Here is a 26,965-nt window from a genome sequence, read left to right as displayed (position 1 = left end):
GAATGTGTATACTCCTGAAGAAACTCCTCCTTGCACATAAATCAGGAACACCCTTAAAGGGTTCCACAAACGAAAAAATGGAAGCCTGAAACACAGGTCCTTTCTATTTCAGATTGAAACTTCATACTTGATACATTTAACACATGAGAATTACTGGAGGCTACAGGAATTTTCTGCTTGCTGCCCTGAAGAGTGACAGACCTCTTAAAATGACTATCCGTGGGCTTTGCTCCCAAGCAGCTAACAGAGTCAGCTGCAGCAGCAATGGAAAAGGACCCATGGAATTCTATTACTGCGTAATCAGTGGTTTTTTTTTCCTATACGTTTTCTATGAATATTCACACCTGTCTAAGAAAAGATGCAACAATACTTCTGAAACAAGTCTTGAAACCACCAGTGCTAAATTGTGTTTTATTTCCAGCAATTAGCCGTTACAGTATCTGAAACAAAAAGTGTCCAAAATAAATAGCTGAAGATGAAGCATCAGAGTACTACCGTCTTCGCTACTGCTGTGGCCCCCTTAATGTTTCTTGCTTTTCAACCTTCACTCTTCAGATTCTCCAGGCCTACGGATATCATCAATCTTCAGAATCATTCTAACAACCTGCGTCGCCAGAGAAATCTGCTGTTTCTTGCCAATCAAGGTTTCTATAACATGCTGCTGCTTCATATCTGCCAAAAAGAAGCAGAAGAATTAGATACCCTCCTCAAATCTAGATATAACATTTAACCTGAAATAGTGATTTCCATGTCATTTTAAAAAACGGTTTAAAATTATTACTCTTGGCCACCGCAGCTGACAAACAATTTGTACAAACTAGAGTTTTATGCCTGGGTTCTTACCAAACACCTTGGAACATTAAGATCCAAACTCTTTTCCCAACTAAGTCTTCCCCAATTGTAGCTTTTCACCTCTCTGCATTATTTTTTGAAGTGTACAGTTTTCATATGCAAATACTGGAAGCGTCCTAAGGGCTGAGCAACCACTGAAGAAGTGGAAGTTCAAATGCCGTAAAGCAGAAACACCTCATCAAGGAAAGGTTATGAATTTACATAAACACTATGTCTTACATTGTGTTCCAAGATTTACCACCTTCTTTTCTGAAAAAAGCAACAGAATAAGAGTGTGAAAAGTCTATGTCCAGATGAAAATACGTTTTCACACATTGGTTTCCTAGTCTTCACATGCTTGTTACAGGTCTCTACATGCATATGTGCTGGTGTGAACACCACTACCTAAAGACATTTCTAACCTTCTGTTTACTTCTTCACAAGCTGTTTCTCAAAACAACTGTTTGTAGGGCTGCAGTGTAAGCTGGACTGCTAAAACTGCAGTACTTAAAACACAGCCTGCTCTTGCCTCATAGCGAGTAGCTTTTATTCCTGTACCACAAGGTCAGCCAACATCTTCAACTAATCTTGCCACCAAATAAAGGTTTTCAAGCAATTATACATTTTCTGCCTGGTAGACATGCATGTAATCTCCCCACCTGCATTCCCATTTATTATGACAAGGGGGCAAGAGTTCATAACTGAAGTGATGCACGGTTTAAAAAAAAAAAAAAAAAAAAAAGGCAGGCTGAGAGGCAAAATAGTAAGCGTTTTCATCTTCTGAGACAGAAAACCCCGCTATGCTCCTCCTTCTCCACACTGCAGTTCTTACCATTTGTTCCTTTCTGCAAACAATCAATGCCAAGGGCAGGATTATTTTCTTTCACTTGCCGAGCCCGCACTTCGGTCATCGTCTGTATTGGATTCATACCACTGTTCTCCGCAAGTGCCATGGGAATTACCTCCAGGGCGTCTGCAAAAGCTCTCATAGCGTACTGCTCCAGAGATGGGCACTAGGGAAAAAGAAATTGAAATTCACACAGCTATTAACTCCGATGTTAGCAAAAGCAGATTTTCGCACTAGCTATAAAATATATACGATACACAGATTTTCTAAGGGATTTGCATCTCAATAACTGAATGAATACCTTTGGATGATACCTACTTGCAAATTAAAACAATTTTAAACTGCTCTTACCGTAAAAGGAAAAAGGTACCGGTAACCACTTTTTACAGAGAGGGGAAGGAAAACTTCTAACACTGGTTATCAGCAAATATCAGGAAGTTCCGTAATATGGACTTTCTGGAAGCTCTTTCAAGTTTTTTTTGGAATCTCTTAGGGTGGACTTGATCCTTATTTTCCCTTCATAAATTAAAGAAAGTTGTAACTGTTCCTTTCTTACCTTATCTGCTGCTTCACTGACTGCCAAGGCACAAGAAATTTCAGCTGCACCACCACCGTATACAATACGATTATCACGAACAAGATTCCGAATTACACACAATGCATCATGAAGAGACCGCTTTGCTTCTTCAATAATCTGGAATTATAAAATAGCATATATTTTACAATATACACAACTGAAGGCTATGAAGATATATTTCCTAATATAGAAATGGAAACTGAAAATAAACTGTAGGATCTTTTCATGGCTCTAATGCAGCTCTACCACTGCTATGTTATACTATTTCAAAATCTAAAATGTTAGACATCCAGTGGGAGAGAAGGAATAAAAAAAATGCACACCTTTTCAATGTTATTTGTTAAATCTATAAATTGAAATGACAAAAACTTATCATGTAAGTTTTTCAATCTTGCATATTTCCAAGACACAAAACCCTTAAATTTAAACGCCAACATTATTTTCAGACTGCAATTTGTGTCAACTCCCAACTTCAACAGATGTACAGGGATTTAACAAGTTATGCTAACCTTTAAAGCAGTGTTTTTGCTTTCTTAAAGAACTCTTCAAACTAAGGGTTATGTTCTTTTCTGCCTAAGGTTTTTCACTCAAAGCAGGATGTGACCTATACTAAATATAATTTAACACTAACAGTACAACCAAGAACCAGGTTAAGTACATAAGCATTTAAAACAGTCGCATTCTGTGTGGGGGGAAGTTTTGATTTCGTTTATTTTTTTTAAACTGGACTAAATCAGAAGTGACATACCTAGCTCTATAATAAAACCAAATCTTTCAAAAATGCTATTTTGTCTTTACTCATAAAAGTGACCCTACCGTGAGAAAATACAAATTAGAGCATCCACAGGTGAAATTATTTCTATATTTAGGAACTATACGGTCTAACAGTGAGAAAACGAAGTTTTCATTCAAAAACATAGGATGTGAATCTAACAATTGACTTCTAACACATAGTCATGACTGCCTACAACCCTTCCCCTCCCTTCTATTTGTCCACACTGCAAGGAAAATTTAGACAAAACCAAGAATTAATATGCTTTTGAAAGAAGCTGCACATTCTGCAACTTATGTATCAAACATTTGTAACAAACCAAGCATCTTACCATTTTATTTCCTCCTCTAATGAAAATGGTCACAGCTCTGGAATTCTGACATTGTTCAATGACAAGCATTCTGTCCTTTGTTGTTCCAAAGGAGATCTCTCGGACGATACCCGCAAAACCCAGCTTCTCTGCCGTGAGTTCACAGAAGCGAGGAACAATGCGTCCTCCAGTTGCAATGGCAATTAACTGAAGTTAAACAACCATCAATTATTTTGAGAAGACTTTTTTGTTTTTTATAGTTTTCATAACATAAAACTAGTGGGAGAGAATCTGTCAAACGCCTACTCCAAAAAGTTATCTCCCCATCACTTCAAAGTATTTCAGACAGCAAGACTAAAGCAGAAACATTCCTAGCCACATAAAACTTTTAACAAGTAATATGCATACAGTCCAATTATAAGCCATAATCCCACTCATATTAAGTTCTTCCCACAGATCCCCAATGATTTTTCTCCAATACCTACCCATACGCATGATTACACGGTTCTACCCAGAAAGTCTGAACTTTTAATTGGTACCGCGTATTACTTAACAAATGTTTGAGAACTGGTACAAAGCCCAGTTTTAGAAGATTTTACTTACTTCTATTTCAGGTCCACCAACCCAACGAACAGCAGGCAGCTCATTCTGGAGCAGTAAGTGATTTGCCTCATCATCAAAACCCCACTGGCAAATAGCAAGGTTTGCACCAGTGTCTTTTATCTAAAAGCAACATACAACATCAATCTTCTGATCGGAAGTAACACAGGAATGAAAAATAATCTCTTCGTGGTTTTAGTTATCCTAATTTTCTCAAAACACAAGTCTGAAAAAGAACCATCTGGCATACATAGAGATCAAAGTAAATTTAAACCAGGGTGGTATCTCTTTCTTACATAAACTTTTATTCATAGCCTTATAATTGCTTGTATGTTGCCTCCTATCTGGATTATTAGCACATTTCCAGAAACAAATCAATACACTATGCTATTTTGTGTAAAGGCTACAAAAAACCATAGAAAACGGAGAAATAATCTTAAAGACTACCTGTTTCACCATCTCTTCAAACTTCTCCTTTTCATATTTCTGCAGTGCCTTGTAATCTTCCACAGATGTAACATCAAGCTTATGCTTGGTTTTAGGCTTAGGTGGTTCGAACGGACAAGTAAGGATTGCAATTTTAACATCTTTAAGCTCCTGTACAATTTAGAAAAAACAAACAACCAAAACAAAACAACAAAAACAATTGAGTTTTTGCTTCAGTAACACCTCTTTCTTACATTTGCAAAACATACAGACATATCTTCAAAACACAGGGACAGGAGGAAACTTGAAGATCATTTGACTTATTCTAAAGTGAAACTAACTATACCCAAGTAATTCCATCAGAAGTCTCTATAACCCACTTAGAACAAATTCCACAGCTTCAAGACACTGTTTAAGCCCTTAACAGTCTTGCCTTTTTATAGTTTAATGTTTAAAAAAACAGAAAAAAAAAACCTTTAATGAAACCATTACTTGCCCTATCCACTGTGACCATGGAGACTACATACTCATCTTTATAGCCACCTTTTATGCACTACACGACTAGTATTTTCCAGCAGTCATCCTTTTTATAGGATAAACAGTGTCACCTACTAGAAAAAGATTTCAGAACAGTAGAAATTTTAAATTGCCTCCATCTTTCTTGAAGTACGCTGCACAAAGACTTGGAGACCTCACCAAACATAATAAGAGAACAGCTTCTGGGGTGTTCCAAACAGGACAACATGGCAACCCATAAAGCTTAAGAAGCATTTCTTGATACTGAGATGCATTAAGTATCTTAAGCATATTACACACTATGGATGATTATTTCTGCTTCAACATAGAACTCTGCACCTGCCCTCACTCAGTTGTACAGTAATGCCCGCCGCCCCATTTCTCAAGACTGTTGTAAATTCTAACTTGATCTCTTCCAACATGAAGAATTTAATGCTCTCCTCCCCTTTCTCTGTTGATATATGGGTGAAAAACCAAGACAAACCACAACACTGTTTAGACAGTTAAAAAATGCTAGGACAGCATTTGAAGTGGGCTAGACCATCTTATTTAAGCCTTTACAGATGAGACACACACACAGGGACATGACTTACTTTAGGCATCTGTGGATGACTGAAATCTTTATCCACAATCACTCCTTTAACCAACTGTGTATCTTCCAGTCTACCTCCCACTTTACCTTGTACTTTGATCAGCTCAAAATCAACATCTTTACGTTCCATATCTGCTACTGTCAGTATAGCATTGACAGCAATTTCTGCCATTTGTCTGTGACAACGGTTAACTCTAGGTTTAAAAAAACACAACAAAGTTGCATTACATTTCCACAATTTGGAAGAAAAAAGTGATTCTATCAATCTTGAACAGAAAAAAGGTATCGCTATAGCTAACAACTTTTGTACGCTCCACTAAAAGAGGGGGTCCTGCTTGTTTGTTCACAGAAATGAAAGTTGTTAAATATGGCAAAAGATAGAACACACAATATGATTTGCCTAAGTAGTCTCTGTGGACATAGTCTCAAGATACATATTTGAAACAAGTGAGGAGAATTAACTACTAAGAAACATTCAAGTCACAGAAATGACTGTTAAGACAGGTCTGCAAAGGAAGCCCTTACAATGTCTGAATTTATAAACTACACATAGAACCTATAATGAAAAATGCACTTATGGAACTATCCTACAAAATTTGGTTTTAGGAAAAAAAAAACCAAACCCAAAACCAAGACAAAGCTTTGAAATGTAACACATAATTATTTTTAAAAGGTTTACATTACTCTGGGAATTTGCTATGATACAGAAATCTAGAGCTAACAGATTAGAATGAAATTGATTTTGCAGCTGTTTAACCTCATAGAATTGACTCTTTAGAGAAAAAATACTGACAATTTCTTATCCTGAGACACGAGTCCATTGAGAAATTAGCCAAAATCAAACATAAAAGAGCCTTCAGCAGCCACTCCAATAACACAAACAATTTAATAATCCATCAAAGCACCAGGATTTCTCCTTTCAACTCAAAGTGTTTTTAAGGGAAACGTAAATATTCTTCTGAAGTTTTTGTGACTTACACTTTAGAGCCTAGCGTTGTCTTTGCTGTCTGGATCAGAGGTTCAGTGTTCTGTGGATCAACTGGAAAGCTGTCACTGATTTTGTCTAGATGCTCAATAGCAATGCGGGCTGCCTGCTCATAACCGTCTGCTATTCTGATAGGGTGAATACCACGATCTAGTAATTGCTCAGCCTGTTCCAATAATGCTCCAGCCAGAACTATAAAACAAAATTTTAAAATGTTGTTTACTCTTCCACAGATTGACGCACCATTTTTAATACATTATCAAAAGATTAAAACGTACGCCTTCTGATTTTTTTCTGTAATATTTTAACAGTTCGAGGTTTCTTAAATGACGAAATAACCCTAAACAATCCCCTACTTGCTACGCTTAGGAAGAAAAGTGCATTATGTTAGACCAAAAAGAAGCATGGGCACCAAGGCAGGACAGGTAGAAGATTATGGAAGAAAATTATGCAGAAAAATTTTAAAAGTACAAAGACAACTCTCATCACTAACTTAAAATGTAACCACACGTAGAAAAGACACAGAAGCGTCTTCCTGATTAAAAAGACAAGAATACCGAAGCAGTAAATACTCTAAAAACATGTTACAGAAAAGCTACTGTTACTTCACACAAAATTTCTTAAAATAGCTGAAGAAGCTTGATTTTAAAGGTGGAAAACATAAGTTAAACTTAAAATCTTTTCTTACCAACGACTCCAGTCGTTCCATCCCCAATCTCATCATCTTGAGATTTAGACAGCTCCACCATAAGTTTGGCTATCTGGTGATCAACATCCATCATATTCAGGATGGTAGCACCATCATTTGTCACAGTCACCTCACCATCTTTGTCCACCATCATTTTATCCAAGCCTAAAAAAAATACGTTCACAGCATGAAGGAAAATCTAGAAAATCCCAAAAAACAATTACTGAGAAAGAACCATTAAAATTATTTCATTATTACCATTGGGCCCAAGGGATGTTCTCAGAGTACTTGCTACAGCCTTTGCTGCCATTATGTGAGACTATAAAACAAAGAAGAAATAAGTTAAATCATTATCATGCATCCCAGAATCATAACAGTAAGCTAAGAAAAACAAATGAAAAAAAGCTAACGCGAATACTGTAATTTAACTGACAACAGCCAATTACGACTGAAGAAAAAAATCAATATATGCGTACTGCTTTTATGCCAGAAACATTACCGTGCCATTTCTTGCACAGCTTGCTTGTACTTGCACTGCTAAAGCATGTAAAAGCAGAGCAGCTAAAATGACAGCCCCGAGGTTTAAAGCAGGAAAGCAACAGAAGCAAGCAACGCTAAAAGAAGCAGCCCGTGTAATTTTGCTCCACTCTTCCATCAGTGTTTAAATCACACGCATTCACACAAGGCCGCCTGCCCGCTCGGCCTCGGCCTGTCTCGGGAACAACGACCGAGCTTCAGCCGGGGGAGGGGGAGCGGGGGCCCAAGGGAGGGGGCTACAGGGCACCTCCCTGCCCGCGGCGACCAGCAGCCACCGGGAGCGGCGCGCCGCCCCTACGGGAGAGACGACTCGGAAGCCACACGCACTCACCCCAGGGAGACCCCACAGACCCATGCCGCGGGTGGCGGACTGCCAGCCCCGGGGGCGATGGCTTCTCTCTCCCTCCACACCTCCCACAGCCGCGGGCCCAGACCAGGCTTCAGGCGCCCTGCACCTGACACGGGGCAGGAGACAGCGCAGGGCCGCTACCTCCTCCCAACGGGCTCCATCCTCCCGCCGAGGCCTAACGGCGCCCGCCCCTAACGGCAGCATGGCGCGGCGCGGCCCGCCCAGCGAGGGCCCGCAAAACGGCCGGCGGGCCCGGCGGCCGCCCGCTCACCTTGAGCGCCTCCAGCCCCATGAGGCGCGTCTTGCGCTCCTGGTCTTTGAGGATGAGGAAGGGGCGCCCATACTCGTCAAACGCCAGCGTCCCCATAGCCGACATGGCTGCCGCTGCTCCCGCACGCCGGGCAAGCACGAGCCGGATGCAGGCGCGCCCGCCGCGCCCGCCGCGCCGTGACGCAGCACGCTCGCCCGCGCACGGCTCCGCGCCTGCGCAGCCGGCAGACGCGCGACACATTTCGCGGGCGGGATCTATCTGGCGCCTCCAGCGGACCTTTCTGGAAGCATCCGGCATGGTGGGAGTTGCGCGTCCCTCACCGCGCCGTCCCCGAGCTGGGGAGGGGGGGGAGGCGGGGGAAGGATACTATATTAGGTAGAACACGGGCGCCAAGCACGGTAGCAGCGGCCTGCACCGGGTGACGTGAACGAGCAGAGACAGACAGACGGCGGAAGGGTGCGCGCTGCTCCTCCCCGAAGCGCCTTCAGAAAGGTTCCCGTCCCCCATCTTCCCCCCCCCCACATAGCGAAGTGGTATTGCCCTCCCCTATAAATGCTGCCGACGGGGAGCGGCTGCCTGTTGGTGCAGAGGGAGGTGGCTCGTGGGGCGGCTTGTGGGGCGGCTGGCCGGCTGGCCGAGCGACCGGCGGCCTTGCAGCTGGGGGTGTTGTGCTCCGGAGAAAAGTTCCTCCTGAAGGGAAGGACGGGAACTGCTCAGGGCCGTTTCCCGGAGCGCGGGCTCTCCGGGCGGTGGGCGGCGGGGAGGTCTCTGCCTGCGCCGCCCTTGAGCTCTTCGGGGTGCGCTGCGGCCCGGCCCGGCCGGAAGAGCTAGGGGCTTTAATGGCAATTGCTTGCCTGCCCTGAAAAGTTAACCTAGCGCTTCAGCTTCTCGAAAGCAGTGATAGTAACAGTCCCTAGGGTCTAGGAATCAGCTAAAGGTATATAAGTGTTTCTTTCGTGATGTCCTCTCCCTTTGATATAGTATACAGCTTTGTGTTATGCAGCATGTAATAAAGCTATTAGAGAAAATACTCTTTAACCTCTGTCTCTAGGTGCGATGTCCAAGGCACTAGCGAACGAGAGCCGCGCAGCTGGCCCGCGAGAGGATGGCGAGGGCGGCCCCAGGAGGAGGAGGTGGGGGCTGTTGGTCACTGCTGGTGTCGGTGGGACCTTGGTGGCACTCTATGCTGCGGCCACCCCCTTCGTCACCCCGGCTCTGAGGAAGGTGTGCCTTCCCTTCGTTCCTGCAACTGCCACCCAGATCCAGAATGTGCTGAAAATGTTAGAAAACAGAAGCGGCTCCCTAGTTGACATTGGTAGCGGGGATGGCCGTATTGTAAGTCATGGACATCGCCTCTCAAAAACGGGCCAAATGCTCTAGCGCTGTTGTTTTCTTATATTTATGAACGTGTTGTCTTTGGCATCCGGTGTTTTTGTTTGAGTCTTACGAAAAGGCTCAAAGCTGAGAAAGGTTTACATTCAGTTTAGGTGAATAATCAATATTTTTTGCTTCAGTCTTACCTGCAGCTTGACAAGGTAGTGTACAAAATGATAACCTCACCCTGTTGGCTGGAGGGAATTGCACTGCATTCACATGAGAAGATGTGATCGAAGTATTGGTATAGTGATTACCAAAGAGCTGTGATTCCACATAGGTTTAGCACTGCAGCACATGAGGCTGTGAGATTAAACAGCACTATGCCTTTGGAGCTGCAGCTCTATGCTTATTGTGTAAAGGTGATAGAAGAACAAAAGCAAATGAGGAATGAGTGACGGATTACAAAAATAAGACTCCTGGTATTGTTAGAACTGTAGTCTTTACAACTTTGTGCAGTGCTGGCTGCCCCGCTTCAAAATCGATGAAGTGAAACTGGAATAATTACCAAGAGAAATGGTGAGAATCACCAAAGCCAAAGTGATACTGTGTTTCCAGGACACTGTGTGAACCCCAATTTGTGAAATATGGTGGTGAGGGTACAGTGGAGAACGGTGTGGGGTTTTTTGTAGTTGTGATGTTTTGTGTACCATTTCATAACTGTCTGCTTCATGTCAGTTTTAGCAAGAGAATGGCACACTGAGTTGGTCTTTGATGGTAACAAGTCAGTTCTTGAATGCTACCTTTGTCCATATTTCATGGGAATGAGTCAACCATTTGTCCACGCTAAAAAATTTGGTTTGGAAATCCAAATCTGCGAAGGTACCTTAGAAGGAATTGTGCCAGAGTAGGAAACAGAAAAACACATAGGTACAAGAGAACTGCAGTTTCTGATGCCCTCTCTGGTCAGCATTCTGGCTGTTGACCCTCATCTGAGGCATCTAATTTGATTAGGTACTGCGTGTTTGATTCTGATTGTATATATATATGTAGGTGCCTAAATGGAGGCTGAAGACTGCTTGGAGAGCCAGGTGCCTAAAATTGTATGCGTAGTGTTGCCTTAATGTATCTGTCCTGAAAAAAGTTGAGCTTGTGTTCAGATGCTTATAAATATTTAGCACTTTACACTCAGGTGTAATCAGTGGATAAATGTGACCATATTTTTATTTCCAAGCATGGTAAACATGTCAGATTCTTTTAGTATATTTGCAAATGCTGTGTGCATGATGGAAGATGCATTATTTTAGTAGTGTGAAACACACTGTCCAGGTAATGCTGTTTGAGAAATTCTGTTAAGAAATGTGTACTTCTTCCTGATTTCACCTTGCCTGTTCTGTAATTCATAGCTCATTAGGCTTTTCCTGATTAAAACTTGGCAGTAACCTTTTAAATTATGGCTTAAACCTTAATTCTAGAAACTGGTGTCTTAATTTTCCTTAATTTTTTTTTTCTTTTTCTAAAAAATCAGTAGGCTGTGATCTTGTTTGAAGACACTTGCAATACAGTTTAACAATTCTAAATCTTAGGGTCTAATTTAGAGGAATGTCTTTGAAAAATCTTATTATTTGAATTACCGTTTGCCTTTTAAAATGATATATGAAGCTTAGCATTGGATGAAAGCTATACTGTGAGACTTGTGTGGGGTTTTTTCAACTTTTTAAGCTACATTTAAATTTTTGACCTACATTTTTTTTTAAATATAGGTCAACAGATTGCTTTCATGCTCTTTCTGTCGGTAGGTCATTGTGACTCTGATTCCGGGGTCTCTCAAATGCCTACCCATCGCTGCTTTTCAAATAAGCGCTCTAATTTTGAGCATTTCTGCTTGTGTATTTCACTGTTCTCTCCGTGGTCAATTTTGGTACTGTTTAATTCCAAGGTAGCGTCATGACTATGTTAAATTAAACTTTAATGTAAGTCATAGAGGTACTACAAGCTTACAGCTTTGCCCTGTTGTGATTTAACCCCAGCTCACTGCTCCCCCTCCCCCCAGTGGGACAGGGGAGAGAATTGGAAAAAAAAAAAAAGTAAAACCTGTGGGTTGAGATAAAGACAGTTTAATGATTGAAATAAAATAATAATAATAAATTGTAATGAAAAGGAAAACAACAACAAGAGAGAGAGAAACAAAACCCAGGAAAAACAAGTGATGCAAATGCTCATCACCTGCCAACTGATGCCCAGCCTGTCCCCTGAGCAGCGATTGCTGGCCCTGGCCAGCTCCCCCCAGTTTATATACTGAGCGTGACGCCATACGGTATGGCATAGCCCTTTGGCCAGCCTGGGTCAGGTGTCCTGGCTGTGCTCCCTCCCAGCTTCTTGTGCACCTGGCAGAGCAGGGGAAGCTGAAAAGTCCTTGATGGGTGTAAGCACTGCTTAGCAACAACTAAAACATCAGTGTGTTATTCTCATCCTAAATCCAAAACACAGCACTATGCCAGCTACTAGGAAGAAAATTAACTCTATCCCAGATGAAACCAGGACACCCTGTGAATGTTTGTGTTTCACTTTGTCTGAATATATCTGTTAATTTCAATGGGACTAGTCATAACAGGAAAATGTAGTTTGAGCTTTTGTTCACTATGTGACTAATCTGTTGGGGATTAAAACCTGAGTGACTTACAAAAGTGCATTCCTTTGATTTATATTGTAAATAAAACTATGTGCTCCTGTTTAGATGAATATACTTTCTCTGTTTCTAAGTGAAGGTTTATTTTCTTCCTTGTAGGTGATAGCAGCTGCAAAAAGGGGATTCAAAGCTGTTGGTTATGAATTAAATCCCTGGCTAGTCTGGTACTCCAGGTACCGTGCCTGGAGAGATGGGGTACATCAGAACACCAAATTTTATATTTCGGACTTATGGAAGGTACGTGGTAAAGTACGTAAGAATGAATCTGGGATGTTTGAGAGATTTCCATGATTTGGAAATACTTTCTTGAAAGAACTGGAATGCTGACTGGCCACAAAGAGCTGTGTTGGGCTTTGAGAAAAGTACTTGAGCCTATAGAAACTAGACTCAGCACAATACACTGCTCTGCTGGTTTTGTGCTTTTGTGAAGTGCTGTCCTTTTTCATACAGGCTCCTTGAGCGTACTATGCCATGCTTGTGCCTGACGAATGATGTGGGGTGCTGTAATGTCAGGCTTCACTGAGAGCTGATTCTGTGGAGTCAGTAACAAGACTCTAATTCACCTAATGTGCGTGATCACAATCTCATCTGACGTTTCATTAGACGTGTTCTTTTCTAGCTATGCAATGTGTTACCTGGTTTTGAGTGTTGCTTTAAGGTAACTTAAATACATGTGACTGAGATTTTTTCGTAATTTTCAATCATTTGAATCACAATTGCTTCTTTAACGAGGAGTGCTTTTTTGGGTCCTATTTATGTGGGCCTCTCCCCTAGTATTCCTGTCACAGTTGTGGGGTTTTCTTGTTTGTTTGGGTTTTTTTTTGTGTGTGGTTTTTGTTGTTGGTTTTTTTTTTTTAAGAATGGCACTTTATAATGGGTAAAGCGGATACCAGGAATTTTGGGGAAAAGTGTGAATGTATTGTTTTTATCTTTTTTCAGAGAGGAACATAGGAAAACTTCATGGTGCTGACTGCAAGAACGCAGGCATTGGAATGCCTGGCAAGTTTTTGTAGCTAGCTAACATTAAACAGAAGCGGGGGAAAACTTAAAACATACGTCATTTGACATATACAGGAGTTGTGGAAAAACTTAGCCATGAGTAAAATCATGTAGGGGTTTTCTAAATTAATAATTTCTGTGCTACTAGAATTGGTGCCATATTCTTGGCCAGGCAGTAGATGTTATTTGCTGTTCAGCATATGAAGTTATCTTTATGTGGAAGTTTGTGTGATGAAAAGTTGATACAGGGTCTCCTTTCTTATTTTTGGTCTAAATTCCTGTTGAAAGGAGTGCAGCTAGAGGGATTAGGGGAAGAGAACGGTGATATATAATGCCAAATATAAATGCCGTTTTCATTAAGACTTGTTCTCAAATTTTATTTTAGGTTTCTTTTTCCCGTTATACGAATGTTGTTGTTTTTGGGGTACCTCAAATGGTAAGTTTACTATTTTTGCATTGTTTAATTATTTTAATAGAAAGGCATTCAGTGTTAGTACGTTTATCTGCAAAATGAATCAACCTGCAGAATGTCAAAGGTAGTTAGTACTAATATTTTGATATTTCATTGTTGCTTATTAATGTCCATGATAAAACCTGGTAAAACTTGTAACCGTATGCAGACTGGAGCTCTGAAAATATACATGGCTTTTTGAGAAGTATTTTCTGTCCATTAGTTCAGAACCAAAATGAAAACTGCTGTGCTCATGTTGCTTGAGGGGGAAGGTGATAGATTGGTTCTTGAAAATTTCAGTTTTTCATATTGAAAAAACGAGGAGTTTGCAGAGAGAGGATGGAGTAGGAAATTGTCTACAGATGATTTTTGGGAACCTTGTTAGAGTGTTGAACTTTGCTTATGTTCTTCTCCAAAAACTGGATAGGCCAGCAGCTGGTATATTGAAATAATCCCTTGCCCATGTTAGACTGTGAAGGTTTAGGAAGGGAGACAGATACTTCAAGAGTAATTGCTAGAGTACAAGTCTGCAAATTCTTTGCCTTTTAGGAAGGCTTTGTAGCCTATGCTCATCATGTCCCCAGGGCAAATGCATTCTTCAAAACGGGTGTAGAAATTGAGTTGCATAGTGGCTGCTTTAGCAATATATTTGATAAATTCGGTCAGACTTTACATGCACTTTGGCTTTCGGCTTGATCTAGTTTTCTTTTTCTCTTTTTACTAGAAAAGAGAAAAAAATCTTGAATATTTAAATATCCTTGACATTTTGATTTATTATTAGCATCTTCTATATAAGTTAAATGCATATGGAGGAGTGAAACAGAAATATCCTATAAATGCTTCTGTATTGCTTCTTCCTCTGCTAAGGCAGATGTGGGATGAAATGAGTGAAGAGCTTTATGTGATGCTATACCATACAACATACCCTGATAATATTTCTGTAGTAGTAACAGGAAGATGCAACAAGGAGCATAATAAAGCTTCCCTGTTCTCTGCTTTTTCTTTGACAGCATTGGAATTAAATACCTACTTCAGATTCAAATTCTAACTCATGTTGGAAACTGAAGTGAAAATGCATTCCCCCCCCCCCCCTTCTGTGGGTGGCATCTTAGTGAGAACTATGTTGCTTGTGCTGCAGATGTTGCCAGGTTTGGATGTTATGTGCTCTCTAGCTTGAGTTCCGGGAGGGGGCAGTATAAATATTTGAATTTGCAGTCAGAAATTCCTCAGTTGCACTGAGGGGAAAAGTGCAGGTGAAGAAAGATTTCGGTAAACTAGAAATAAACAAATGCCCTGGGAAAATGTGAGTAAACCTAGCAGAAGTGCTGGCTTAACTTTAAATGTAGTAGTATAAAGTGGGATAAATTAGTAACAGCTATGATAGAAAGAGTAGCTATAGCGCTCAGAATAACTTCAGTAAATTCAGTAAATACTAGGCTAAATTCTTCCAATAAAAATACTGTCATAAATGTAACAGATCCAAACATATGAACTACTGTTTCCTGAGTATTTGTTTGCTTGTGATCCCCTTTAAATTTACTTCGGAAGTTGTGAATGCTTAGCCTCCAGAATGACTAAATTGATCTTCTACAAACTTTAATGCATTTTCTCTTTTTTTACTGAGGGCAATAGATCTCTCTAGCTTTTTTAATAATACTGGTCTGATTTGATGCTGTCACACAGTGCTTTTATTTCATATCCAAGAATAGCTTACAGAACTTGGATTTATTGATCTTCAGGGAAGACTAAGACCTTGCTGTTCTTGCAAGTGTCTGGGGGAAGGTGTGTTTATCTATAAGTCGTTGCAGAGAGACTTTTACTTGTTCAGGGTAGAATGACAGAATTCTTACCAGGTGTTCATGTTCACAGCTTCTGTGTATTTTAACTGATTATATACTGTACAAAAGGTTTACTAAACTGTATATCTATGTAGCCATACCAAAAAACCCTAACCCTGGCTTGATATAAAATACAATATAACACCTAATGTTACTGAGAGATTTAGCAGTTTGACTGTTTGGTTCAAAGATACAATTCTTTTTGGCTGAACTATTAATGAACTTTTTTACTTTGAGCTAATATAGACATGAGTTATCACTAACTTTCATAATTACTCATTAAAATTAGGCTATGTCTATATTTGTAATTTCTGTAACAACTTAGTTCTTCCTTTTCTGGTGTCTCAGCTCAGTTTGAGATAACAAAGTGGGCTTGTTTTTCTAGTTTAACGTGTGGTAGGAAAAATGTTTAAAAGCATTTGCTGTACAGATGAAATCAGAGCATAGAATGCTTAAAAATATTCAGAGGTAACTCTTTGATATATTAGATCTATGACTATAATTTTCCTAAAATATTCCATTGTAAGCTTAAATGTAGCTATAATAGGATGTTACATCAAAGGCACACCCTGCATGTATTTGATAGTGGAAGCTATCTGCAGCCTTTGGAAATACATTTTCTTCAGTCAGCCTTGTTTTCTAATAATGTTCTGTTGTGCGTTTTTTTTTTTTCTTGTGAATTTTTTAATATATTTTCTCTCCCTCATGACTTAAATTGAGCTGTATTTGTAAATAATTACTGTCCTTTTAACATCTAAATGTTATGTCATGGTATCAAAGTAAATAGACTTTTACATGTAGTAGAAGTAATGTGTGGAGCTTGCTGTTACAATTACTCCCTGAGATAAATACAGTATATAAGAATAAAAGGAATTCCAAATGGATGTGCACTGATCTGCTTAAGCATAACATCAAACTTTTCCAAAGGACAAAAATGGCTAAATCTATCAAGTTTCGTTTTTTTTTCCAGAACATAATCACTGTCTGGGATGGCAAAGAAATTTCTTTGAAGTCTAGATGTGTTAATTCATTTCTCACTTAATCCATAGCAGAATTTGCAAAGTACTTATTGGAGATAGTGTGACTGACTAGGCAGGGTGTTGCTGTGTTCTGGAAGAGTAATGATATTTCCCTTGACTTTCATATCTGCTCAGTTTTTGCAAATGGAGGAAAGCTAGGCTGTAGGTCTCAGCCAAGGAGAGTTGCATAGTGGTACTCGACACAGTCCCCCCCAACATCCTTCTCTCTAAATTGGAGAGATATGGATTTGATGGATGGACTATTTGATGGATGAGGAATTGGCTAGATGGTTGCATCCAGAGAGTAGTGGTAAATGGCTTGATGTCCAGATGGAGATCAGTCATGAGTGGTGTCCCTCAGGGGTCCGTATGAGGACCAGGACTGTTAAATATCTTCATCAATGCCATAGGCAGTGGGATCGAGTGCACCCTCAGCAAATTTGCAGACAACACCAAGCTGAGTGGTGCAGTTGACACGCCTGAGGGACGGGATGCCATCCAGAGGGACCTGGCCAAGCTTGAGAAGTGGGCCCGTGTGAACCACATGAGGTTCATCAAGGCCAAGTGTAGGGTCCTGCAGCTGGGTCGGGGAAACCCCCAGTATCAATACAGGCTGGGGGATGAAGGGATTGAGAGCAGCCCTGCCGAGAAGGACTTCGGGGTGCTGGTGGATGAAAAGCTGGACGTGACCTGGCAATGTGCTCTCGCAGCCCAGAAAGCCAACCGTATCCTGGGCTGCATCAAAAGAAGTGTGGCCAGCAGGTCGAGGGAGGTGATTCTGCCCCTCTGCTCTGGTGAGACCCCACCTGGAGTACTGCGTCCAGCTCTGGGGTCCTCAGCACAGGAAAGACATGGACCTGTTGGAGCGGGTCCAGAGGAGGGCCACAAAAACAATCAGAGGGATGAAACACTTCCCCTGTGAAGAAAGGCTGGGAGAGTTGGGGTTGTTCAGCCTGGAGAAGAGAAGGCTACAGGGAGACCTTATAGCAGCCTTCTAGTACCTGAAGGGGGCCTACAAGAAAGCTGGAGAGGGACTTTTTATGAGGACATGTAGTGGTAAGACAAGGAATAATGGCTTTAAACTGAGAGAGTGTAGATTTAGATTAGATACAAAGAATTATTTTTTTACTATGAGGGTGGTGAGGCACTGGAACAGGTTGCCCAGAGAAGCTGTGGATGCCCCATCCCTGGAAGTGTTCAAGGTCAGGCTGGACAGGGCTCTGAGCAACCTGATCTTCTTGAAGATGTCCTTGCTCATTGCAGGGGGGTTGGACTGGATGACCTTTAAAAGTCCCTTCCAACACAAACTATTCTATGATTCTATATGCTGTTTCATACAGTAGTGCTGTAGGGACTTACATGCATCTGTTAACAGGCTGAAGCCAACAAAGCTCAGTTTCAGTAGTATTTAACATACCAGTACTTCACCATACAGTGACAGCAGAATGTTTGCTTTGGGTTGTTGGCTGTATGATGTTTTGAGTGTCCCAGGTTCTGTCTTGGGGTTAGACTGGAAATGATGAGAGGCATTGGCCTTTGAGTATCACATAATAGTTCATGCGACTTGGGGTGTCATAAATAGCATAAATTCAGGGGGCTGAACTTTCATTCTCTACAGAGAAGAATCCCACTGAGGAGAATCATGAATTGGAACATGCAAAATCTTTTCTTAATTTGTGCTTTTTTTTTTTTTTGTCTAAGGGATTATCTGCAGTTTTTGACTGAATTTTTAGAACTTAGAGTTAAGATTTTCTTGATCTCACCAGTCAGGGCACAATAACCATTTTCTAGTTTTAGATTCTTTGTCCATGCATCAAAGCCAAAATGTATATCATGAATGTTTTCCTAAATTTTTTTCCAAAAATTCCTCAAACCTTGGACTTCTCTTGAACCATTGAATTAGATTCTAAAGAGAATACTTCTGGTTTTTACTGCTTCTGAAAGCTTTTTATTGTTGCTCAACAGATGCCACAGTTGGAGAAGAAGCTGCAAGAAGAACTTGAATGTAATGCCAGAATCATTGCTTGTCGTTTTCCTTTCCCTTGCTGGATCCCAGATTATACTACTGGAGAGGGAATAGACACTGTGTGGGCATATGATTTGAAACATTCTAGAGGATGTGAAACAAAAAGCTTGGAAATTACACCAGAGACAGAATCTTAAACATCTGATTTGGTTTTGTACTGAAATTTTTGGCTTTGACTTCACCTGTTAAGATTAATGTGAATAGAGCTGTGGTATATGGAGATACATATTCGCTAAAATAACTGAAGTACACTGGTTATCTGAAAGCACACAAAGGTTAGTGAAAGGTGTAGTTAAATGGCTTAATGTAGTTAGTAAAAATTATGAGAAAGCTTTATAGAAGCGGAAAACTTCAATATGGAAAATGGGATAAAACACAGTTCACTACTGTTAAGGGAAATATATGTCTAAGTTAAAATGCTCAAATGGGCGAACTTAATACGTGCATTCTTTCTGAGCCTACATAGCATTTGTTATTGGTGTTGGAAGGGATGTGCAAGTGGCTTCTCAAACGAGCCATGGTTCCTAAATGTCTTCATTATGTATGCCAAGTAGGCATAATGATGCATACATCAAACTGATGCATATTGAGTACGATGATGATACCAATGTTTTACACCTCAGCCTTGAATGTGTACTTTTTAAGGTTGAATGACAAGCAAATATAGCAAGTTGCTTATTCATTAACACAAGTGTAGCCCTTGATTATATTAATGTATTTTTATTTAACTTGTTATGTGAAGGCAAAACTGCAGAAATGTGCTCTTACTGAAGACTTATTGGTGTAAGCCTTTGCAAATGACCATGATTTTTCTTAACCTCTCTGATTTAGGAAGGATTTCAAAAGATATCTACTTCGCAGTGAAGTGTCACCACTTCTGTGTGCTCAAACCTTGGATAAGGTATGGGTGAGAGCTGCTTACTTGAATGTGTGGTGAAGACTGTCTCTGATTCCAGAGCTAGTTGGTCTGGCTAGCTTGGTTAAATCTGATTAGACCTCATTTAATTTATAGTGAGATGGGAGGGGATGTTTTCAGTCAGGCTTCTTTTCCCCTCTACTTTTCTATGCCATCTGATGAGATCTCAGAAACTCATGGCATTGCTGCATGGCTTTTCCCTGGAAGTGAAGCAAGTTCTCCTTGTCTTTTTGCTGATACTGGTTTGCAGTGGGATACTGTCACTGCTGTGACATTTTCCTTTTCTAACATGGTTACAGCACTTTTCTATTTTATAACAGTCGTCTTATTTGGTCTTTCTTTTGGTTCCCAGGTAAAGTTTTACTGTTTTCACCCATTAACAATTAGTCAAAGTTCATAGTTAGCCTCCCCTGACCCCAGTTAACATATAGACTGTTTGTTTAGCAGTGACTACACAAGTTTGTCAGACCTTTGCATATATGATACCCACAGAACGAAGCTAAAACAGGTTAGGGAATTGTCACCTGGCTTCTAGGCAGTCGTTACCACAACTAAAATTAGCTCAGGCCAAGAGAAGTGCTGAGACCCTGCAATTTCAGGTAAATACAAAGCCTGTGACATTTTATTAGGCATTGGGAAGGCACGTTTGCTGGACTATAGTATCTGACTTGGAGAAGTTAGATGTTATTTGGGATGTGTAGTTACACCTGTACCCAGGCTTTTTATTTTTGGTGTGAGGGGAGGAGGAAGGAGAGTTTAAAATACAAATTTGCACTGAGGATTTGCAATGGAGCAGTAGAATGGTTTTGTACTGATAATGTATACAAAGCGGGAGAAGAAAGGGGCAAATGTATCCGCTCTGGAGTCTGCAAAGGAGAGGTGATTTCAGTCTCATGTGGCAAGGCACAGCTGTAAACATGGAGACTGTATGTATTGAAGAACACTGATTTCTGGTAAGCAGTCTTTTACAGCCTTTCACTGCAGTGCAACATAATGCATCTTGTAAAACTACACTAAACTTTTTCTATCATGATTTAAGTGTTATGATTATTACACAGTGACAGGACAGGGCTACAGTGGCTTATCTAAAATGGCTGAATTTACTTTAATATCCCAAGGCCATAAAACTGGAACCTCAGACAAAGGAAAGCTGCAATTATTTCTATTGTAAAAAGACCATACAAAGGGGAAGTTAGCTAATTAAGAAGAGTCCTTCCTTGAATGATTATGAAGGAGAAAAGGAGGCAAAAGATGTTGATCAAGTGAATTGTGACTCATCTGCAGTGCAGTGCTTTGACCCAAGTTTCTACTGCCTGCTTTCACCAAAGTTACTTTGCAGGGCATGAAGTGGATATTTACTTTTTTCTGCTGTGTTTGGCTATATATTTGTCTATTGCATTATCGTTTGCCTGTTAAAAGGTAAAACTCAATTTCTCAATTCTGCCTGTGGTAAAGGCTTTGGGGCGTGTACTTCTTAGTTACCACCTATTTGCTCCAGAAATATTTGTTGAGGAGGGCGAGATAGTTAATGATGTGATGGCCTGAGCTTAGGAGCACTAAGTGCTGTCCTCAAGGCAAGGAGAGATTTATGAATGCTTTTAAAGTAAAGCAGAGGGCTGTTTCTTGCTCTGGCCATTTACTCTTGGGGGCCTACACTGAGATGGACAGTGGTCTGAAGGTTCAGAATTCGTTATTACGTAAGGAAATGTGCTGTGTTACCTGATTCCATGGCTGAAGCGTGAAACGGAAAGCAAATTGCTCTAGTTTACACAGGGGGACTGGGAAAGCATTTTCTTGTCATGTTGTCCTCAATTTTTCTATCACTTGCTATGTTCATTTGATAGTTTACAAGATTAAATACTTAACTGTGACTTCAGTTATCACTGTATGGATTATTATGTTGATACACTTCCAGTTGCTACGGTAATGTATTATGATTTCATTGATACGCTACTTCAGAGCACAAATGAAAACCAGGAAGGCCTTAGAGAACTGGCTTAATCAAATTATAGTGTAGGTCTGAAGCCAAAAGAAGGAAATGTTCAAGCTACACATGCTGTTCAATACCAAAGTAATTCAGACACACAGAAAACCCTATATTTTATCTTTGTTTACGTCTTCTAGTAGAATCACTTGCCTTTTGGGAGTTACTTGTTTTATTCCTTCCTTGCCCTGCCAGATCTTAGCGAAAAAAGTTGTTACATTGCTGAATGAGTAATGCTTTCCTGAAATATTGTAGAATTTGATCTGTTTGAAAATAATACGGGTCAGAGTTCTCCAGGAGTCAGACTTTCAAATTTTTTCTTTTTCTTCTTTCTTTTTTTTTTTTTTTTTTGCATTGAGACACATTATGTCCCCGCAGGCTTTGTGATGCAAGATCAGTTTTACCAATGCAGCATCTGAGTGCTACAATACTAATTTTGTAGTTTTCTATTTTGTATAAATTAGCTTTTTAGGGCGAAGGAGAGGGGTATGGCTGCAAGAGAGCCATCTGATACGCAGGTTGCTCCGTATACCGCACAGTCACTACAGCTACACAGCAATGTCAGCTAAGCTTGTCCGGGTTTGTTTGTGAAATGTGCACATATTTTGTGAGCTTTAGGCATTTCTGTATTACTGGGTATATTGAAGTTCTTGACTTATCCTCTGGTGTGATTATATGCTGCCACTTAATCTAATATTGCTCCAAGGAAGTTAATCCTCTGTCTCTGAGCTGCTGTTTATTTCTGACTCATGAGTTATAGCCAGGCAAGGAGATAGAGTCAAGTTTAAAATAACGTACTGCATTTCAGGAGCCAGTTAAATGAGTATGGTCTGTGGGGAAAAAAGTTCCAATGCCCAGGCTTTGGGAAAATGTTTCACATTTAATGAAGGACACAGCTCAGGAGGTGATAGAGATCTCCTGAAATCTGCATAAATTTTTAAGAAAGACTTGAGCTTTGCTTTTCTCTTGTGTGCTTTAAAGATTTTTACCGCTGTAATACCATTCTAAGGTCTGCAGGGGAAGTAAGCAAAGGTAGTGTTTTGTTTAGCTTTTATATTTTGAGTTATGGGAGGAAAGGAGGAAGGGAATCTTATGGCCTGAGTATGGCAGTTTGAACTATTTCAAAAGCAGTGTGACAGACTTACACATCAGCTGTGCGTATTTCTCATTGGATAGGAGCATCCATACTAAGAATGGGCTGTGATGAGCAGTCACTCAGAAATGGGTTCGTGTCTGATACCATTACACGTGAATGAACACTAATTATTGGTAGATCACCTCATACTTCTGTAGTTTCACTTTTTATGATTGTTCACAAATCCTGAAGCATTTATTCAAGAAAGGACATGAATCCTTCAAATTCATGATTGAAGAGGGCAGCCTAACATCAGATTTAATGCCAGTAAATTCTGCTTTGAGTGACTTATTTTTCTTTTGTATTTGCCAACTTTGTAGTTCTCTAGTTTTACAATGTAACCCCAGCTTGTTTTTCAGAAGTAACACGTTTCTTCTAGAGGACTTCTTGAGTTCTTAATAAGACAGCGTGGCATCTATGTTTAACTTAAAAGTCACCCTTGAGTGAGATGGCTGCAGAATTAGTATTTTCAGTGTTTTTCTTTGTGTGATAGTCTTTCTATTCATCCTTGTATGCTTTACTGAGGGAGACTTATACATGGATAATTACCATTTTTTTTCTTCATTCTTTTGCTGAATTCTTCCTCTTATTTCAGTATTTGCTTTTATTTTTCGTACTGTCTTTTTACAATTCGACTGTTTGACTTCATAAATTAATCAGATCTTCTCATTTCCTTTAATTTTTTTTTCTGCAAACTAGTTGCGTTGTTTTTTTTTTTTCCTAGCAACTTTGCAGGAAGACTAAGTATGTTAAGGAATGTCCTTTTTCTCTCTAACATTTTAACATGTATTTAACTAACCTCCTTGATTTATTTAGCAGTCTGTACGCTGACATAGCATGACTTTTGTTTCCAGTAAATTAAAGAAAAACACATCCACCCATATGGGATTTAGACTGAACAATAGCCTCAGTCTACAACAATTCTAACTATTTAGTAGTTTTAAGTACTTAATTTCACAATTTTATTATATTTCATCACTTGGCAAATGAATACAGGCCTTTTATCCGTTCAGTAGTTCTTTGGATTTGGGTTATTTGTTCAGGTGGGACTTTTGCTGATTTCTTTTTCGTAGTATAATATTGTGGTTTCTATTAGAGGCTTTGGTTGAAATGTCAGACTGATGTTTTTCCTGCCAATTGCTGTGTAGTCCTTGAAGAATCAGTGTAATACAATCCAGTGAACTGCTAGCTTTGGTAAAAATTAAGTAAAACCTGCTTACCAGTAAATGTGCAGGGATATTTTTCAGCTTACGGTATATGTTGTGGTTTTTAAAAATAAAGTAGGTTTTTGAAGACCCATATAAAGCTTGTGGCATGAAGTTTTGAGGTGAGCAGAGGTCTTTGCAAGGTCAGAAACAGTAAATTAATGGCTTTCAACCTGAGGTTTGTGGGCACCTTCTGAGGAGTCCACAAAAAGTAATTTAAAAAGCAGATCTACTATCAGTAGGTTTATATTTGCTACCTGTGGTAGTGTCCTTCCATTGCAAAATTTTAATGTGTCTGAAATGATCATTTGAGAATCCCTGAACTAAAAATATGGGTTTACATAAGACATTAGCTAAATGGAAATGAGTTTATCAAGGTGAGGAGTTTTTTTTTTCTTCTGCTTGCATGGACTGTTGAGTCTTGAACCTATGCAGTATACAGGTGTATGAGCCTCTGTGTCTCTTCTTATAAGCATGTAACTTCATATTTCGCTATGTGAGGGCAGCCGCATGGTTTTGTGCATTCCCGTTGTGTTCTAATAATTCTAGCGTTTTAGTTAATCTATGGTAGATCTGGTTTAAGAGTCTAATTGCTTTTTTTAGGAACTACTTAAATATGAAATTTACTTTTTCAAAACACCTGATCAGCTGCCACTGAAGCCTGTCTAAAAAGCCGGCGGACCCTGTGAAACTGCTTAATGCTGTAATGTCTGCAGCTGTCCATGCCAGAACTCTGGTTCAGATGAGCAGAAATGTGCCTAGCTCTTGCATAAGCTCTCTTGATTCTTGATTGAAAATGGAAGTGTGAGGAGAGGACAGAAAATGAATGATTAAAAAACTTGAGGATCAGCGTAAGTTCTGGGAGAGAAAAATGTGAGTGTTGTGGGATATAGCCATAATCTAAGGGGCCTTCTCTGTCACTATCACTCTAGCCCCAAAGGTTTGATGCTGTCTCTTTTTCCCCTAAGATTATGTAGCTCTTCTTGAAAGTATACTTCTTTTTCTGTCTTTCCCATTGTTTTTTTCCAGCTTTTCAGAATGTATACAAATCAAAATAATATATATGTCCAAATGTACCAGTCTCTAAATTGTCTACAGGGACCCTCATCATCTGTGTTCATGTATACTTTATTGCTTCTTCCTTTTTTTTTCAGCATACATAGAAGCCAGATTTATACTCTGACTACCTTTATGCTCAATTCATAAATAAGCTTTGTGGGTGTGATCAATACCAATTAAGTTTATTTGCAAGCACAGATCTCACACTGAAGCAATTCTAAAAAGATTTTGAGCAGATACGGGACAAGTAATGGTCATGATGTGAAAATACTAATGTTACTTAGTGACAGGGATGATAGTCTCCTACCATTGAGGTACTTTTAATTTCAGTTGCCAGACTGGTGTGTCAAGCAAAGCCAGGGAATGAAAGGCTAATAGCAAAGCAGAAGTGCAGTGTGGTATTTTAAAAGAAATGTATTATCTGACAGTATCATCAGAGGCTGCCTTCTGGTTTCATCTAACTTAAGTACTGTTATTGTTCTGATAAAGAGTATGTTGGTGGGAGAATATGATTAGCTGAGCTAATACAACTAATGAGCATCTTGAAGTGTTTATTCTATAGTACTTTCAAATAATTTCTTTACCCTTTCCTCTTCTGCCCCCTCAAAAATACATTTAGAGGGACAAATTACAGATTTAAAATGGAAACTACATTTATCACCCTTAGAAATGAAAGATTAGGAAACAGCTTCTAACAGGAAAAAAGTTGCCAGCTTCAGCAGCTGGGTCTTATTTACCAGAGCACGTTAAGTATGGTGTAGGTCAGATCCAGACTGACTTAGCGAACAATTTAAGTTTCTTAGAGAAAGTTAGCACTTCTTGTGAGTCTCCTGGACATGCAACCTGAATTAAGTTGTTTGTTTATTCTAATAAAAATGCTGATGAAACAGCACTCAGGATTATTTGTCTACTGCATGAAAATTAGGTAGTCTAAGCACTTTCCAGGAAACAGGAAACCTGGATGCTGGATCTTTCATGAGGCTTTGTCTAGAGCTCTTTTCTTCATGCTTGTCTGTACTTTGGGTGATTGTGAACATCAGACGATTGGAGCGAGGACTTTTGCCCGCTTGGGTGATGCTTGTATGTGTAAGGACATACTTATATGTGTAAGGACAAAGGACAAACGAGAGGTTGAAGCATACCTTTAATTCCTTTCAGGGTAACTAATCAAAAGTGATCCTTTCTCTGGTATTGTTTTAATCTGACTCTGGTAAAATTTTTATTTCCACAGGCACAGAACTAGATGTTGTTTATGATTCATTTATCTTTATGTTCTGTTGTATGCCTGAAGAATCTATGTTGGCAATACAAGTCTCTCTCCATTTCTGTCCAAAATACACAGTGGATGTTTTATTGGCCCTGAGTGCCTTTATTACCGTGGTGAGGCAGTGTTTCCTCCTGGTGTTGGATATGCAGGTCATTCACTGTCTGAACTTGTAAGTACCAGGGTTGTGAATGATGCAGCTTTCTTGTTAGGGTGCTCCAAGCAGTGCTGAACCCAAGGATATTGGAGCTCAAGCTCCACAGCAGATAACCCAATCAAAAGCATTGAGCTTCACTTTGCATTTATTATTGTTATCAACCTCCTCCTCCCTGATCACTACCCCCCCCCCCCAAAAAAAAAACCAACCACAAACCAAAAAAAAAAACAAACCCAAAACCAACCAAAACCCCCAAAAAACCCAAACAGTCCCCCCAACCCTCATCCATCAGAATGTGTTCTTTGGTTTTCAGCTGCTGGTGCAAATGACCGCGTTACTTTCCAACTTTGTCTAGGCCATGGGCCTAGTGAGGCCTTCTCAGCTTATGTTTCAGTGTAAGCAGACTCAATTTTAGCTTCAGCTGTCTGTCAAGGGTCTACCTAAGAAATCTTCATAGTCTCTGAAGGCACTGAAAGAAGTGGGCTCTGGATGCTGAAGACTTCCTGAAGCTTGCTGTCTTAGCATGATGGGACACAGCATCAACATTTTTGTCAGGTTTTTATAAAGACTGCTTTAGTGCTGCTGAATTTGATCTCTCTGCCAATGTA

General features: G+C 39.9%; 2 protein-coding genes across 19 annotated transcripts in view; one reads left to right on the top strand and one right to left on the bottom strand.

The window, feature by feature from the left end:
• Positions 1 to 384: 384 nt before the first annotated feature.
• On the bottom strand, positions 385 to 8,496 carry CCT5 (chaperonin containing TCP1 subunit 5). Of its 5 annotated transcripts, XR_015705422.1 has the most exons (13): positions 8,013 to 8,263; positions 7,403 to 7,463; positions 7,145 to 7,309; positions 6,450 to 6,648; positions 5,473 to 5,665; positions 4,385 to 4,534; positions 3,941 to 4,060; positions 3,359 to 3,544; positions 2,235 to 2,372; positions 1,664 to 1,844; positions 1,072 to 1,101; positions 844 to 986; positions 537 to 672 (listed from the first exon to the last, which is right to left on the bottom strand). XR_015705422.1 is itself a non-coding variant. In XM_087760571.1 (12 exons), the coding sequence occupies exons 1-12, from the start codon at positions 8,404 to 8,406 to the stop codon at positions 545 to 547; spliced, it is 1,656 nt and encodes a 551-aa protein (XP_087616697.1). In that variant the 5' UTR covers positions 8,407 to 8,496; the 3' UTR covers positions 385 to 544. The 5 variants fall into 5 exon arrangements, 4 of the variants coding, with proteins under 4 accessions (XP_087616697.1, XP_087616672.1, XP_087616705.1 ...); XM_087760571.1 differs by lacking the exons at positions 844 to 986; positions 8,013 to 8,263 and adding an exon at positions 8,302 to 8,496 and having other exon boundaries at positions 385 to 672; XM_087760546.1 differs by lacking the exon at positions 844 to 986 and having other exon boundaries at positions 385 to 672.
• Positions 8,497 to 8,536: 40 nt separating this feature from the next.
• ATPSCKMT (ATP synthase c subunit lysine N-methyltransferase) overlaps positions 8,537 to 26,965 on the top strand; it is a 52,542-nt gene continuing 34,113 nt past the window's right edge. For 4 of the 14 annotated variants that reach the window (XR_015705431.1, XR_015705428.1, XR_015705429.1 and 1 more), the window contains exons 1-7: positions 8,867 to 9,238; positions 9,353 to 9,636; positions 12,404 to 12,541; positions 12,924 to 12,962; positions 13,689 to 13,739; positions 18,577 to 18,912; positions 19,469 to 19,538. Coding sequence is in view for 5 of the 14 variants with exons in the window: in XM_087760599.1 (XP_087616725.1) it covers positions 9,358 to 9,636; positions 12,404 to 12,541; positions 12,924 to 12,962; positions 13,689 to 13,739; positions 18,577 to 18,698; positions 19,469 to 19,538 (699 nt within the window). In the remaining 9 variants the exon portion in view is untranslated. Of the gene's footprint in view, positions 8,600 to 8,858; positions 9,239 to 9,352; positions 9,637 to 12,403; positions 12,542 to 12,923; positions 12,963 to 13,688; positions 13,740 to 18,576; positions 18,913 to 19,468; positions 19,539 to 26,965 lie in introns of those variants that run through there. The other 10 variants (XM_087760658.1, XM_087760668.1, XM_087760633.1 and 7 more) reach the window with 8 other exon arrangements.

The sequence above is a fragment of the Nipponia nippon genome, unplaced genomic scaffold (genome assembly GCF_047370975.1).
Source record: "Nipponia nippon isolate SJK-2023a ecotype South Korea unplaced genomic scaffold, ASM4737097v1 scaffold_1, whole genome shotgun sequence".
Classification (NCBI taxonomy): Eukaryota; Metazoa; Chordata; class Aves; order Pelecaniformes; family Threskiornithidae; genus Nipponia; species Nipponia nippon.
This window is presented reverse-complemented; position numbering and strand designations above follow the sequence as displayed.